The sequence below is a fragment of the Carassius carassius genome, chromosome 14, assembly GCF_963082965.1.
Source record: "Carassius carassius chromosome 14, fCarCar2.1, whole genome shotgun sequence".
In the NCBI taxonomy this organism is placed as follows: Eukaryota; Metazoa; Chordata; class Actinopteri; order Cypriniformes; family Cyprinidae; genus Carassius; species Carassius carassius.
This window is the reverse complement of record NC_081768.1, coordinates 3,334,758-3,351,534: the sequence shown is the minus strand read 5'-3', so window position 1 is coordinate 3,351,534 and position 16,777 is coordinate 3,334,758. Positions and strand designations below refer to the sequence as shown.

General features: G+C 33.7%; 2 protein-coding genes across 2 annotated transcripts in view; one reads left to right on the top strand and one right to left on the bottom strand.

The window, feature by feature from the left end:
* The window catches only part of LOC132156733 (equilibrative nucleoside transporter 1-like), a 33,731-nt gene extending 32,823 nt beyond the window's left edge, over positions 1-908 (bottom strand). The window contains exon 1 of the mRNA XM_059565718.1: positions 658-908. The gene's annotated coding sequence lies outside the window, so the exon portion shown is untranslated. The remainder of the gene's footprint in view (positions 1-657) is intronic.
* Positions 909-7,657: 6,749 nt separating this feature from the next.
* Positions 7,658-11,580, top strand: LOC132156739 (F-box only protein 5-like). The gene is made up of 5 exons (XM_059565734.1): positions 7,658-7,822; positions 8,561-9,215; positions 9,300-9,390; positions 11,017-11,181; positions 11,300-11,580. The coding sequence occupies exons 2-5, from the start codon at positions 8,587-8,589 to the stop codon at positions 11,549-11,551; spliced, it is 1,137 nt and encodes a 378-aa protein (XP_059421717.1). The 5' UTR covers positions 7,658-7,822; positions 8,561-8,586; the 3' UTR covers positions 11,552-11,580.
* Positions 11,581-16,777: the final 5,197 nt, after the last annotated feature.

Here is a 16,777-nt window from a genome sequence, read left to right as displayed (position 1 = left end):
TGTATATTATAATTATATATGTGTGTGTGTGTGTGTGTGTGTGTGTGTGTGTGTGGTTTTAATGATTTAATTAAAAACATTAAAAAACATATCCATAATTTAAAATAAATTCAAATGTATGAATAATTAATCAAATATTTAATAGTAGATTAATATTTTATATGCATATGTTCATAAATTTATTTAAAAAAATATATAAAAATATATATAAAATAAAATTATTTAAAAATAAATAATTTAAATATATTTTCAATAACTATAAACTAGATTATATATATATATATATATATATATATATATATATATATATATATATATATATATATATGTATAATACCCATATTTTATATGCATGATGCTTATAAATAATATTGTAAATTAAATACATAAATGAAATCATTCCTATAAGAGAGAAGAGAGAGAGAAAGAGAGAGAGAAATAATATTTAAATTATGGATTTTTTTATCGTTTCAATCACAGGCATATATAACTCTAAAATGCTAGGCAGTACACACTGTGCACTCACGCACGCAGTACTCTAGCAGTTCATTCCCGTGATGATGTGACGCAGTGAGTCTGAGCGCCTGCTGCATTCCGCTGGATTACTCTGTCAGCTCTCATTATTGACGAACGAGTGTTGCAGATGTACTTACTTACATTCATAAACTTGGCCAGTCGTTTTGGCGTTTCCCGAAGCGTTCTCCTGCGTGTCCTGCAAGTCATTGGTCAGAGTTTGCGTAATGTTTTCTGTGAGAGTCTTTCACCGCGGTCACAGCTCTGGATTCATTCATAGTGAATGTGATTCCTGCTCGTTACGCAGCGTCAAGTTGTTTTAAATTCCTCTAATTCAATGGCTCTCGGTCAGTAGATTTCAGCTGGTTAAGCGGCCCGTGCTTACACCGTTATCCTTTTGGGATAAAATCGTCAGAGTTACGTCATTAGTCTAAAAGTGACACTTTTTTGGGGTCCTTAAAGAGACAAATGTAACATATCACATAATCTCTAACAAACTGTGTGTCATTGCTGAGGCTATGAATGGACTTCAGAATGACGGATGGTCAAGGCAATCAAAACGTTTTTGTGGAAAAGCAAAAAAATTAAAATTAAAATCCTGCATACAGGACAATAATCACTCGAAAACATGAACATACAAAGTATCTGCATGTGTAAATATATATATATATACACACAGTGTTGGGAAGGTTACTTTGGAAATGTAATAGGTTACAGATTACAAGTTACCCTATTTAAAATGTAATAGTAGTGTAACTTTTTCAATTACTTTATTAAAGTTTTAAAGTGATTACTTTTTGATTACTTTTCAAAATCTCTAATAAATGTTTATTTGCAACTGTTAATCATCTTCAAACATTTACACCATTCAGGTTTAACCTTACAGCAGTGCTCAATACTGTCAGACTTTTACAATCCTTCATCACTTGAATTAAGATGATCAAATTTGAACACATGTCTGCATGTTTGCTTCATTAATTTCCACATGGGGCGGACTGGGATAAAATTTCAGACCGGGAAATCTCATACAAACAAATTCATGGACAACACTATTTTTTGTATGGACCTGATAATTCGAAAGTTTTAATAGATTTCGACTACATATATGACCCACTTTCAATGAAGATCAATGTTCCCACGGGTGAAATGCTCCTTTAAATCTTTAGTTTGGGCACATGCAAAATAATTAAAAGTTCTCTCCTTTGTTAGACGAGTAATAGCAAAATATTAAAACAAAATATTAAAACTTTGCATATGCTTTGATTCAAGTGTACTTTTGATATATTTGTCCAAAATGTGGCATATTCCGTCCGCGTTAGGCAATAGCAATCCCGTTTTTATGACTGGATTCTACTAACCAGTTTATGTTTCTGCATCGCGGAAATTATAGGGCCGTAGGTCTCAGAATAGTCGGCTCAATTTGGGAAAGAAATCAATTAAATCTGTATGTGGATGTGTGTAAATATTCAAATGTAATCCCCACTGTAATCTTTAAAATTTTCAAAAGTAACTGTAATTAAATTACTATTTTTTTCTTAGTAACTGTAACTGATTACAGTTACATTTATTTTGTAATTAAATTACGTAATTAAGTTACATGTAACTAGTTACTCCCCAACACTGTGTGTATATATATATATATATATATATATATATATATATATATATATATAATGAAATTCCGTGGCAAATAGTAAATGCTAGAGCTGTCAATCTAAGAGATCAATGCACTCCTGCTATAAAACTGTCCGTGATTGGGCATCGTCTCTGCCCGCTAAACCCACACATCATACCTCAGATTTCTATTGGTTGAACTTCCCGCGTCGGATCCCGGATATACTTTATCTTTAGCAAAGCAGCATGTAAAGTCACTCTGTATGCATTTTCTCAAGAACTATGCATTGTGATATGTTGTGTTTGAGCTCGTTTGAATCGAAAACAGTTGCTCTATATAAATATAGGTGATTCACTGTAAAAATGTTTGTTGAAGGTACAAACCAAATTGGGAACCAAAAGCCGTATGCTGTTTACATGTACTTGGTATTGTTTGGACTGTATACATGAAACAAATATGCTAGTTTTATGCTGCTAGCTAGTTGAGACCTTTTCAATGATAGCCTATATGATACAAGACTATCTGTTAAGCCTGTGTATGATACATAATGGATCACACTTTATAGTAAAGTCAAATTTTTTTCATTTTCATATGTTTTTGGCTCATATGTTTGACCTTTGAATCTTTCAGCCAATTATATATGATTAACGCTATTTAAAAGGAAACATTAACATTTAAATTAATTATTAATTATTGAAATATATTATACAATAATATACGTAATGTTTTCCAGTGTTTGAAATTATGTTTTATACATTCTTGTTATTATTTTCAAAAAATGTAATCATCAATATATAAAATAATATATATTAAGTATGAAATGTATATTTATTAAAACAGACATGTTTTTTTTATTCAATGTACATAAATATGTGTTTCGGTGCTGTGATTGAGAAATAATTTTTAAACACCTTTTTTTGCAGTTCACACAGTATAATGTACAAATGTAAATAATAATAATAATAATAATGTAGAAATGTTCCATTCAGATAACCTCATAAAATTGATTTGCTAAATATGGCTTGACCTTATAAGGCTGTCCATCATGCATAAATTTATTCCTTAACAACAATAACACACTATAGTAAACATTTTAGGTGCCCTATCTAACATAATAACACATTTTTATATATTTTGTATAAACTAGAGCTTTCTAAAACTTTTTCAACCAAAATGTGTTTCTGGTCACTGGTAAATCTAAATACAACCTTTATTTTCTCAGGGCTTGTTCTCAGATGTTTGTGGGTGGGTGTGATGTATGTACACAAAGGAATTATGAAACTGCATCTGTGTAATAAATGAACAAGCACTTATTGTCTTTCAGTTTCATCTTGACATATGGCAAACTTCTTTGGCATGGGTTTTCAGCTGCTGTATCCTGTGAGTCTGTTCGTTCAGAGGCATAAAAAGGTATTAGTAGTTAAGACAATTTCCTAATTACATTTACAGATTGAGTTTTCTTCCTCCTCAACTCACAACAATAACACTGAGCTCTGGAATTTCAGTATTTGTCGTATAATGTGCCAACAAAATTTGGATGTGATGTTGTTCACTCCCAAGCCTTTGATCTGTGAAGCATGATGTATGACCCATATAGATTCATAATTCCTTTAAATAATCAGCATAACTTTGCAGGATTAAACCTTTCTCCCCCTCGTGGGTCCCAGAGCCACAGAATGTCAAATCTCCTCTAAAGCCAATGGCCCCTAGCAAGAATTAAACCACCTGCAGGCTCTGTATTATATTGTAACATGTTCACGAAACCTTTTAAATAATGCAAGATTAAGATCTGTAACAAAATGTTCCTCCTTAAATCAGTTCAGATGCAAGCAACTGATAGATTAACCATTTTAGATCCATTTATTGAGTTGCAAAAATGAACAAGTTCATATCATCTTTGTTAAAAGTGTTTTAATAACATATAAAAAGTGTTTGTTTTTTTTGCAATAAAATGCAGATGTGGGATGAATGTGTAAACCTCTATTTGTGGAAGAGCGAATCTGTAATCTGTGTTTAAGTCTCAAGTGTATGAGTTATGAGGACAAATCAACATTAGTTTGTTTACATGTTTTCATAAGTAAATAAATAATAAAGTAGTCTTTGTTAAGTTGGAGATGTTTATTCTGACCTAGTGCTCTCAGATGGAAATCTGAAGTGTCTGGATTATTATGCATATGCCTTAACATTGAAAAAACAGAAAACAATGTAATTGTGTAACAAATCACTCATGAGAAAACTTCCATGATAGAAACACTTTTGCCATTCTTGTTGTCATTGTGCATATTCCTGTTCTTTGACCTCAAAAATAAAACATGTAACTGATTTATCTTCCAGTGTAAACTTTTGTACACATTCTATACTTTAGCAATTCTGCCATCTATTGGTTTCCTGTGATAGTGTCTCTGGATAATGTGCATTTTTGCTTTGTTTTAAATGGGAATTTATTCTAATATTTTTTTTATTATGAAATATTGTTAATAATTAGGCCATATCATTTTATAAATATTAGATGGCCTTGATTTAAAAACATTCGATCAGTATATTGTTTATTTAATATGCATTCACTTAAAAATAATAGAAATAGATTTTCTAATTTGTATTAAATATGTTTGGCAATATTACCATCTGCAGGTTTCAGGTTTTACTGTCTTTTGGTTATGTGGATTTTGTCTTGATTTTACACCTTTTGGAATTTATTCTAGTATTCCTACATTATGAACAAATAATTTTTAATGAGGTTATTTTACAAATAGGTGACTTTCAGATTTTAAAATATTATATTAATAAATTGTTATTATATAATACATGTAAAAAATGTACATAAAAATATAATAAATAAAATAAAATGTATGAAGTTTACCTTAAAATAACACAGGAAATACCCAGATAATAACACCATCTTGATTTAGAAAAAAATATATTTTTTATATCAAAAGCGTTTATGTTACTATACTGTAAATGACAAAAATAATAAATAATGAAATACTTTATATTTGATTAAAATTCTATTGGCATGTTTCTGAAATAAATACATATTTAATTGAATTTAATTTAAAATGAACGCTGTGGTTCACAGATCAGGAAGCAATAAAGTTGGTTGGAAGCCTGTTTATATGGTAAATGCTTTTATTTGCCTTCAAGTGCTCACTTTAAATACAGCACTTGAGTGGCGATGACTGTGGTTTGGATGTTCAGGACAATCACAAGAGGGTCAATATGCAGATGTCCAGCTATTCATAGGACTGTTAACTGCACATTACCACATCCTCAACGAGCCTTTCATAAATCCCAGACTGTGATGGTCACTAAAATACTGTCTGTGGAGGAGATCTTCAACAAGACTATCTGAAGAAGAAGGACCTGCAGTATAACGCATGCTTGCAGTCCTTCAACGCTGGAGGATGAAGATGTGAAAATGAAAAGAACTAACCTCTGTGTGCTTGGTCCAGAAGATCAGAGACTTAGAGGAGAAACAGAAGGAGTTGGAGGACACGCTGGAGACTCGTTGAAAGGTAGTTAAGTGGGAAAGGTGTGCTGGAAATGAAAAGATTTGAAGGATTGCGTTTCATTTGAATCTGTATTTCATTTCAGATAATGTCCCAGAATTACTTGAGCTTGCAGAGTCAGAGAAGGAAGACTGTCTCAAACCAAAGGTGAGGCGTGAAATGCTCTCGTTAACATTTCAGTCAAATTTATTAAATAAATTACCCTTGTTTATTGTCATACAGACCTGGTATGCCAAGGAATAAAATCAATAACATGTATACACTTAAGAGTTAATGGCTGAATTTCACGCATTCATTTCACATTCTTATTTAAATTATTATATTTTTTTTAAGAAGATGAAGCTGTTTTAAGGATCATAATTTTTTTTATGAATGTAGTATTATTTATTTATATTTTAATATATTTATTATTTCTATTTATTATTATTATTATTATTATTAAGTAAATTAGCATGAAGCAAAATTACATATTAAACAAATATTTAATACTAATAATACAGTTTTTAGGATGTTGATTATTAATTAATTATTAACATATATGTAATATTTAAAATTACATACATTAAATACTGTTATATTAATAATATAAGTATAATATATGATAAATTATCAAGTAAAATATTAAGTAAATGTACATGAACTAGAAACGAATATAATATAACATTTAATATTATATGTGTAATACTGTTATTATTGTGTGTGTGTGTGTGTGTGTGTGTGTGCACATATATGTAGGCTATATACACAGACTGTTATTATTTATTATTATTTATATATTATAAATATATTATATATTATAAAAAAATATTATATATATATATATATATATAGGAGATACCAGGCTCAAAAACTACAGGTGTGTTAATTACGGTACTTCGCTGTTAATTATTATTAATTTAGTATGAAGTCAATATTGACCCAATTTTACTTTCTGAATGAACTTTCCTGATTCATCAGTGCACATTATTTTTTTAATTACATGCACTGATGATGAATCATTCACAGGAAAGTAAATAAAAATCTTGCTCTTCGTGATCCAGTAAATTTCCAACCTACATTTAGTGCATTTAAATATCCTGTTTTACCTGGAAATGTGTTGGATTGGTTTTTGAACATCAATTCACATTGGTTTTAGTCTTGATTTCATTGAAGTCAATGACTGTCTAATATCAGATATAATTTTTTTTTTAGTGATGTTATTTGGTAAATATAACCTGCAGTTTTCTTCTCTTGTAATAGATTGGCACCAAAGGCAGATCAGAGAAAATCAGGACTTATAAATTCTCTCAGGACCGGATCGCAGGATCAGAAAAATCATTAATGTGTGTGGATTTTTACAAGGAGAGGAACTGCTAGAGGAGATAATTTCTTTCCGGCAACAGTTTTCTGAACAGGAATGGCTTATTGACATTCTTGAAGATCAGAATCAGGATCAGAATCAGTAGTTGTTTGCTGGCAATAAAGACATGCATAAAAGTTTGATTTTGTGTGTGTGAGACTGAATTGTAAGCACAGATGTAGTATCCCTCTGAAGAGTTTCACTAACACTCTTTGCTTTCACTTTTACACACTGGTGTGAAATGCTTTTGGTGGGCTGTTCGTTTTGTTTTCAGTTTGACTTTCTCAACAGTTGAGATTTTTTAAAATAATTTTGTTGCGTTTTAACTCATAAAGAGCAACGTCGTGTGCCTAAAATTTTAATATTTAGAGCTGAACATAAATTAATTTTTCACTGTTTCTTAGACCTGGATATCACATGATTCCCCGATATTACCGGTATTTTATTTCCAGTTTTTTTAACCCTCAGGTACGAACACTTTTAAAGTCAATCTTTATCAACGTTTTTTTTTTTTTTTCAAAAAATAGTTTTTTTCCCCGAGGCTCTCGTTTCATTGGGTGGCGCTCTTTATGCACGATGACGTTTCGGTGGTATATACGTCATGACATCGCTTGAGACGTCCGCCCAGCGCTTTCATTGGCTGCCGCTCGTTTAAAGGTATTCTCATGCACTCTGATTGGCTAGAAGCTTTGGTCGCCAAATTTCAAATGTTTTCAAGTGGCGCTTTTTCCCTGAACCCACTAACCATTGTGTTGCCGCTTAAATGCTTGATCTGATACTGCAACCGAGACCAGGACACGTCTCTAACGACTTATGAGGAATACATAAAAGTGCTTTATTATTTTAGAGGTAAGACAATACTGGTTTAATGTTGTGGTTTTTTTTTAATTCAAGCGCTTTTAAAGAGGATTTTAAATAATAAATATTAGTCGTCCGGCCATGTTAGCGCTTCCCTCTATCTGATCGTCTCAGATTTGGGTTTAATATAACTTTAGCATTTTATTGTTTAGTATTTACATCCTGGAAAGCATTCCAAGAAACAAAATTGTCAATTTTTGTACAAGAACATAGATTTTAAGTTTGATTTTTAAGCTAGTATGTGGTGTGTCACAACGTAAGCCACGTCAGGAATGCAAGCACTTGGGCGCGCAAAATGCAAAACACAAATAAATAACATAAAAACAAATGCATCTGCTGGCTAACACTTAAACACATTGAACATTAGTTAATAACAATTATGTGTTGTGGCATGCATCATCGGTGTGTTTTAACAATGAAGTTCTTCTGCTTAAAACGAGAAGTTGGTGTGAGCCTAAAACAGTGGATGGATCGCCGAACTGGGATTTTGTGTATTTAAGTTATGTAATTCTTTATAATAATGCGAGTTTTTATACACGTTGAAGATCAATAGCCAGCAATTTGTTAATGCATTTCCAACTTTATCCTCATGTACTGTTAGTAACTTGCATATCATAAATAGTAGTCTGGCCTATGTGGATTTAAGCTGTGCTCATGTTACTATTGATCTATAACCTGGATCAATAATTTGTGCAAGCATTAACATGTCATATTTCTCCTTTCTTCTAGTTTGCTGTGTCTGGATCAGCCTCAATATGAAGTGTCCCAGCTACAGTAATGATTCAACAGTTTTATGCCACATGGAGAAAGCCGAAACAGACCTCGGTGAGGTGAAGGGCCACAGGGTTTCGCCACGGAAATCTCCCCCAGCACCCAACATCTCAACTCCTGTGGAGACCAGAAGCAAAGGCCCCCACAATAAAGAAAACCACCAGAATAAGCGGCATTCTCTAGACGTGGCATCAGACGACGAGGTGATTCTCAGCAGTAACGTTAGTGGCCTAAACGAGGACAGCGGCTACCTTTCCCTCCAAAACAGTCGAGTGGATCACGGAGACGTGGATGGAGCGGACTCTCAGGAGAGGAGTGAGGAGAAATGCATGTCCTCTCAGTCTTTGGCCGTGGAGGGTCGTTCTGTGCCATGTCTGCCCATGTTGAAGTTTCAGGAGGAGGTGTGCAGAGAGCTGGCTGAAAGCTTTAAAAAGAGCAAAAGCTACGACTGGACTGTCGTTGATAAGGTTGCTGAGAACTACGGGCTGCATAATGTGATCGGAGGGAAGATGGGACGCCAGTTTGTGGACATCCTTTACAACCTGTTGAGAAAAGACATGAGGCATATCCTTTCTAGGATACTGGGCCTGTTGGGAGATTGGGACTTGGTCAGGTAACATCCTGTTTTGATATTTCTTGATCTGAATCTCACTCTGATGTGAATCGGAATGACTGATTGTTTTTTGGTCTTTTGCAGCTGTAGAAAAGTGAGCCGGACATGGCGCAAAATCATTTGTGAAGACAGGGTGGCCCTTCGGCGCTGCAGAGAAGCAGAAAGAGCGTTAAGGGTAAGAGACTGGAGCAATTCATCTGTGTGGAGTTTTATTAAACCTTTAAAGGGTCACGCCACACAAAACAAGGGAAATTCTGTTATCACTTTTGGTGCGCACCCAGGTTCGATTGATGTCAGAGTTCGGTTCGTTTGGATGATGTGAACGCTGCCCTCCATACTCGGATGCGCACCCGCGAACCGTACCCAAGTCCGCTTAAAAACGGTGGTCTGGGGTACGCTTCGCTGCTTATGTGAATGCAATCGTACCAAATCGCGGTAGTGAACCGCTTTTAATGACAAATTATTTGATGAAAATGTGTGTTTGTGTGTGTTTCACTCACTTTCCCGATGAGCGTGACTGACGCGCTGCAAGCAGAGAGCTGTACATCTCATTTATGTTCACCTTCAACGTTCTTTAGAGCATTTTCAGTACATTCGTAAGACAGACGCAAGTGCCGTTATGTACTGAAGCTTTATAAACAAAACGAACAGTTCAAAAACGTAATACATAAAAATGAGAGTGTAATGTTGTGCATTTGCCGCCTTCTCCTGTGCTGTCGTTACCAAGCAACGGGGTAAACAGCTGTTGGCTTGATGACGCAAGCGAACCGAGGTTCGGACTCCAATATTATAATATGAACACAGTCCAGCTGGGGCAGGGGGAGGGGGGAGCCAGCGAACTCTGGTTCGGACCAGGCAAGTGAACCAAGTGTGAAAGCACCCTCACTCTTATGTCATTCCAAACCCATAAGACGTTCTTGTGTAGAACACCAAAGAAGATATTTTGAAGAATGTTTGTAACCAGTGTAATTGTTTTAAATGCAATGGAAACTGAAACTTTTTGATTATCAACAATTTACAAAATACCATCTTTAATGTTCAACAGAAGAAAGTAAGTCTCATGGGTTTGGAACAACATTGAGGGAGAGTGAATTTTCAGAATATTTGAATTTTTTGGTGGACTCTCGTGTTCACAGAATCACGGAAAATCTTGAAATATTGAGGAATTTCGTGTAGACAGGGTTTCTGTGGCTCTTAATTCATTATCAGTCCACCTGTCAACAAATGAAGGCCTTAATGGTATAAATCTGACCCAGATTCCTAAAGTCATGAATTAAATGCTGCATACGCTGTGAAAAAATCTATAACTTCAGTATTCTTGTCTTCGAATCTCTAAACATCCTTAAATCATATGGAGATGGAGAAAATAAAATAACAGGTCTCTTTTTTTTTTTATTATTTTTATTTTTTTTTATTATATTGAATGAGTAAGTTTATGTTTGAAACTAGAACCATGTTTGTCAATGGAGTATGAAAACTTTAGATTTTCCTTTGAATAAAGCAGACTTCATTGGCGTACATTTGTTCTTGTTTTAGAATAATAAGAATAAAGTATTTAATTTTTTCTCCCAAATACACTAGTTAATGATCTGTCACAAACTCTTTTCAGACTTGTGAAGTGTTGCTAATGCAATTCAGTGTGTGCTTCCTGGACATTTAAACAAGATTCCCTCGGTGTTAAATGTATGTTAATAAACCCTGGTAGAAAAGCGTGCTTATTTGTAGTTCAAAAGAGAAGGAAACCTTACAATTGTTGTCTTGATATTTTCTAGTACTAATAGCGTTTGTCTCTTGCTTCCAGGACTCTGGTCGCTCCGTGGGCTCATTATCACGAGACGTCACCTTGAGCAGGGTGGTGTTCTCCTGCATGCAGACTGTCGCCTCTACACCCGTTCACAAGGCCGTTAAGAAACCGGGCGGAGCACGAGACACATCCAAGTCAAGTCGCTTCCAGCAGTTTCATGAGGTAAAGGAGAAATCTCCCAGGAGCAGCAGATTGTGTCTGTATTTACTGATACACTCATGACTGTAGTTCTAGATGTGTGTGGTTTGCGGCTGATTTTAATGGTGGTGTTGTCTTCTAGGTGGCCCAGTCGCTCAAACAGGATGAATCTCTACGATCGTGCATCCTCTGTGGCTTTGCAGCACGGTACGACGCAGCCATGAAGAAGGCTGTGTGCTCGCGCAGCGGCTGTGCTTTTGAGTTCTGCACACTGTGTCAATCAGCGTTTCACAGCTCTGCTCCGTGCCGAAATACACTCCAGAGCTTCTCCGCCTCACAGAAAACACTCCTCGCCGGCTCGGCTCGGAGCAAACGCAACATCCGCCGCCTCTGAGCACCAGACGGGACAATGTTACAAGAACTACCTTTTTAGGTTCTTAATCATTTTGAAAGACTTTTAAAAGAAAAAAATAAGAATGTTTTATCATCTTCCTGAATGTGAAGTGAATTTGGCCACATTTGTGGCCGCTGCACAAAGTGAAAAACTACAATCTTCTACGCCAAAAAAAAAAACGAAGAGACTTAAGGAGGTTAAACAGCCTCTTCAGTATTGTAAATGTTGTTTTATAAGATTTTATAAATGTTTTATTGATGAAATGATCAATTCCTGTCTGTCTTCTAACAGAAATTGTACATATTTAAATGGTTGAATAAAGCCTTGTATATTTTTAAACTTTAAACGCTTTTTTTATTGAATGGTGATCTAATGGTTTGATTTTGTCGGATGTTTGTGTGAAAGGTGTCTATATATTTCTACAGAACTGTCACATGACTAAACTTCGCAAATGGTCTCCAGCTAGCGTCTTGGAGAACGTTATTTTGCAATATCTCATTTTGTCCAAAAGAAAATTGTCTTTTCTTTTGGACAAAAAAGAAAAACAAAAAAAAAGGGGGGGGGGGGGGGGGGGGGGGTTGTCAGGTTAAGCTAGTTGCATTGTGGGATGCACATTTCAGATAGTATAGCAGGTTATACAATATTATTCAAAAGACCGTGAAATCAGTAATATTGTGAAATATTTTTAAAATCTAAATCCATTTCAAAATGTCATTTCTATGATGAGAAAGCATTACTCCGTCTTCAGTGTCACATGATCCTTCAGTAATCATTCTAATATACTGATTTGCTGATTATACTTTTTATTCTTATCAATGTTGAAAACCATTATGCTGATTAAGATTTATGAGGAAACATTATGTTCTGATGAATAGAAAGTTCAAAAGAACATTTTGTTTTTGCGACATAAATGTTTTTGTCACTTTTGATCAATTGAATTCATCCTCTCAGCCTTAATTTCTTACAGACCCCAAACTTTTTAACGATAGTATTCATGGCTGAATTTAATAGCTGTTGTGACATTTCTTCATGACCTTTTTTTCTGATCTAATGAAGACACAAAATGGAGACCAGCTGTTTTAGTTTTTGGCTAGATGGCACCAGAGAGCTTTTCTGTTGACACCCTTCTGCTCCTGTGCTCTTTTATCTGCAGGTTTCCATGTAAAGTGAATGTATTTTAATTTGTGTAAGATCAACTTTAAGCCAGTTGGTTTTTTGTTATGTTTTTTTTAGTACTTTGCAGTTTCTGAAATCTGGTCGATCTACAGCAGATGAAGATCTGAGGAGGTTTCGGCTTGTTTAGCAATCATTCACTGTCTGATGTGTTTCACAGAGAGAAAACAGAGCTGAACAATAAACACAATTACCTCAAATACTTGCTGGAATCTGAATTAGCGTCTCCCCAGAGAAAACATCTCATTTATTGCAGAACATATAAATAATGAGCACACTTTTCTCATTTCCATTATGTCTGGTCTCGTAACAATGTCTGTTTTCTGAGTCCAAAACTAATCTTGGACTTTCTTTTTCCTGAAAATCTTGGTCATGATTTGAAATGCAATCTTGCTGCTTCCTAACATCTTATCATTTGATCCATTAAAAAAATTAAAACCATAAAAACCATTAAATGCGATTGAATGCTGTGAAATTTGAATATTGTGCTTTTGAGAGAATATGAACCAAATTGTTGGGGAGTAAAAACTATTTTATTTGATTGAAAGATGACAAATATGGATTAAACCGCATGCGTGAAGCAAAAATACCAATTAACCTAAAGGTATAATTGATTTTTGGATTTCCTTCCACATGACTGAAATGAAAACTTGGATGTATAATAGATGTGTAATGTTTACTCTAATCCATGAAAATCATAAGCATGCATTTGCAAAAAGTATAGTGGTGAGGATTATTAAAACTAATAATCTTTATATAATTTAATTAAAATAATTGAAATAAACATTAACTGAAATTATATATATATATATATATAAATATATATATATATATATATATATATATATATATATATATATATATATATAACATTTATTTTAATAATGTAACTTTTATTTCTGTTAGATGCCAAGGAAACATTTCTCATTTTCATTTAGCTTAACTTAATCATTCTAAAATAACTAAAAACTAAAGTAACATTTTAAATAAAAAAAATATATTAAAATATAAAAAAATAAAATTTGCTAAAACTTTAACTAAAATAAAAACAGAAAATATAAAAATTTAAACTAATTCCAAATTATAATACAAATGATCAAAATAGTCAAATGGTAATACTTTAGTACTTTTAAAAATGGTTACTACAATACTTCTACTTCTACAATATGGTGCTTTTTTATAGTGTAAGAATTAAAAACTTCACGTGAAATAGGGTTTAACTTAAAATACACATTTTAAAAACTCACAGAAGCTGCAAAGGCAAAGCATTAAAGTTTTTGAACATTTAAAACAGGTTTGTTTTATTGATGCTTTCTATGCATGCAACTAATTCATAACCATAAATAAAAGCACTTTTTCTATTAAAATATCCTTTCCTATCTTTTGCAGCTTTACTTTAATGCTTTTCTGATTTACTCTTCAAATCCACTATGGCGCCATTGCTAATATCCTTCATGATAAATGGCTTGTTTTCCCTCATTTGTATGTCGCTGTGGATAAAAGCATCTGCTAAATGAATAAATGCAAATGTAAATCTTAAAAAAGAAACCGGACAAGACAGGTCCTCTTTGTCTTTTCATTCTAAAGCAGAAAAATAAGTGTGTAGTTGATGATGCTGTCACTGTCTCAGAGACAAGCGGCCTTTTCCCATCACTCCCTTCAGGAGCGAAGGCTGAATGTGGCTCAGAGGAAAATGTGAGTTTCTTCATCTGAACAGATTTGGATGAAATTTAACATTACATCACTTGCTCATCGATGGATGCTCTGCAGTGAATGGGTGCCGTCAGAATGAGAGTCCAAACAACTGATAAAAACATCACAATAATCCACAGCACTCCAGTCCATCAGTTAATGTCTCATGAAGTGAAAAGATGAGTGTTTGTGAGACACCACTTTTAGATTTTTTCACAGGAAGACGCATTATTATTGATTATAGACTTGCATTTTGGCCAGACGCCATGGTTTCAATTGAAAATGGCTTAATGGATTTGTTATTTACAAACATTTAGCTTTTCACTTCATTAGATGTTAGTTCTAATGTCAGCCAACTTCATTTTTGGGTAAAATATATATATACACATATAATATTTCCTGCTGCATGCAGGAGGACAAAATATAAACCTGCACGTGCAATAGTAAAGAAAAGATTTGGAGTGAATTAGGATTGGGATGATTAAAGCAGGGTGGTGTCGCTGAGAAATATTCCATCATTAAGATCTTCCTAACAGTTTAATTAATCTCAGAGTTGACCTTTCTGGATGAGAAAAGCTCTAAAACCTGCTTATTATTGTATTTCCATTTGATTTATTAAACTAGCCCTGTACAAATGAAGCTCCAAATCAGCAGAGGATACAGAGAGCAAAACAGGTGTTTACACTGAAACACACACACACACACACACACACACACACACACACACACACACACACACACACACACACACACACACACACACAAAGCATATTGCATATTATGAGTCATTCTGCTTGGGAATACAAATCAAATTTTTTTGTTGGACGCAATCTGCTGTGATTAACATTTCAGACTAGATGCAAACCGCTCTGAGTGTGCGTGTGGGTGATATTTTAACATTATTTAAGTCACATCTGGGTTTAAATTTGAGTTAAGGGCATGTGGGTTTCCTGGAAAGATGCGAAGTAGGTTATTGGCACTAAAGGAGTGTGTTATTATGAAATCTGTCTTATAAAACAGATAGTTCTGACTCACTAAATGCTGATAAATGCACACTTGTGATTGTACATTACATATATATTCATGTTTTGTAACCATAAAAATTGTACTGTTAGGCTAATTTCCCACACTCAGGAAAAAAAATAATAATTTGGAATTATTGAATTTAGGATATTCCTGTAAATTTAAATTAATTTGGGTTACACAATTTTAACATAAACATGATGTGATGCATTTTTGGCAGTCAAACATAAATTAAATGGGTAAGATTTCTGTCCTCAGAAAAAAAAACATGGCATAGTATATTAAAAAACTATTTGCATGTATTTAATTTTATTTAAATATTCACATTTTAAAAATGCATTCATTCAAATTGCTTAGAATCATCACAAATCTGTTAATTGTGAAAACATTTACATTTTTCAGTTAAAATGTATGAAAATTATCAAATATTGCTAGTTGAAGAATGAAATTGAAACAAAATTGAAGAATATGCATCATATGAAGTATATGATGTTAAAACGGTATAATTCAAAGGTAAGGAAATTTGATATGTAATTCAAAAACATTAATCTTAAATTTAGGCGTCAATATTTGTGAGTATGTATTACTTTTCCAGTTTTTATCTTACTTCATGCATGTATATATGTTTTGCAATGGTTTCGATCATGACTAACAACAGAATTTAGACTGTGGACTGTGATATATATATATCGTTCAAATTCTGTTGTTGTGATCAAAATTATTGCAAAACATTTTGATCAAACAATCAATATAAATTTAGAGTGTGCACATGATAACATCTAAATTAAATGTTTTTAAGTAAAACATACAGAAGTATAACATCACGATCGAGCTAAATACTTTCATTTATACCAACAAAATTAGTTTTCATGGCTTATATTGGGTAAAAAAAGCTCCTTTCAGGTGGCCATATTTTACATGTCTTTAAGATCTCTTCTGCCATTCAGTTTTCTTAAACAGATATGTGTCCCATTCATGCTATTCCCTGTGAAACGAGGGCCACGTGTGATGTTTATTATGAATGACTGGCATCAGTCATCAGTCATAAAAGTCGACTCTTGTCAAATCCAGCACCGCCGAAGGCCCCAAGACAGTCGATCCGCTCTGCTGCTCACACACAGTCACCTTCACCAGAGACTCAGCACCAAGACACTGGGAGCCTTCAGGACAGACGAGTCATTTCCATACCGAATGCTGATTGTCCTTCATTGTTGTGATCCACTGGTGTAAATTTCATCGCTATGGTCTTTTACCTCCCCCATAGCATGTGTATTCAGCATAAAATTATTTGCAGAATGTGTAGGGATTAATATATTGGCAGTCTTGCATGGCTGGATA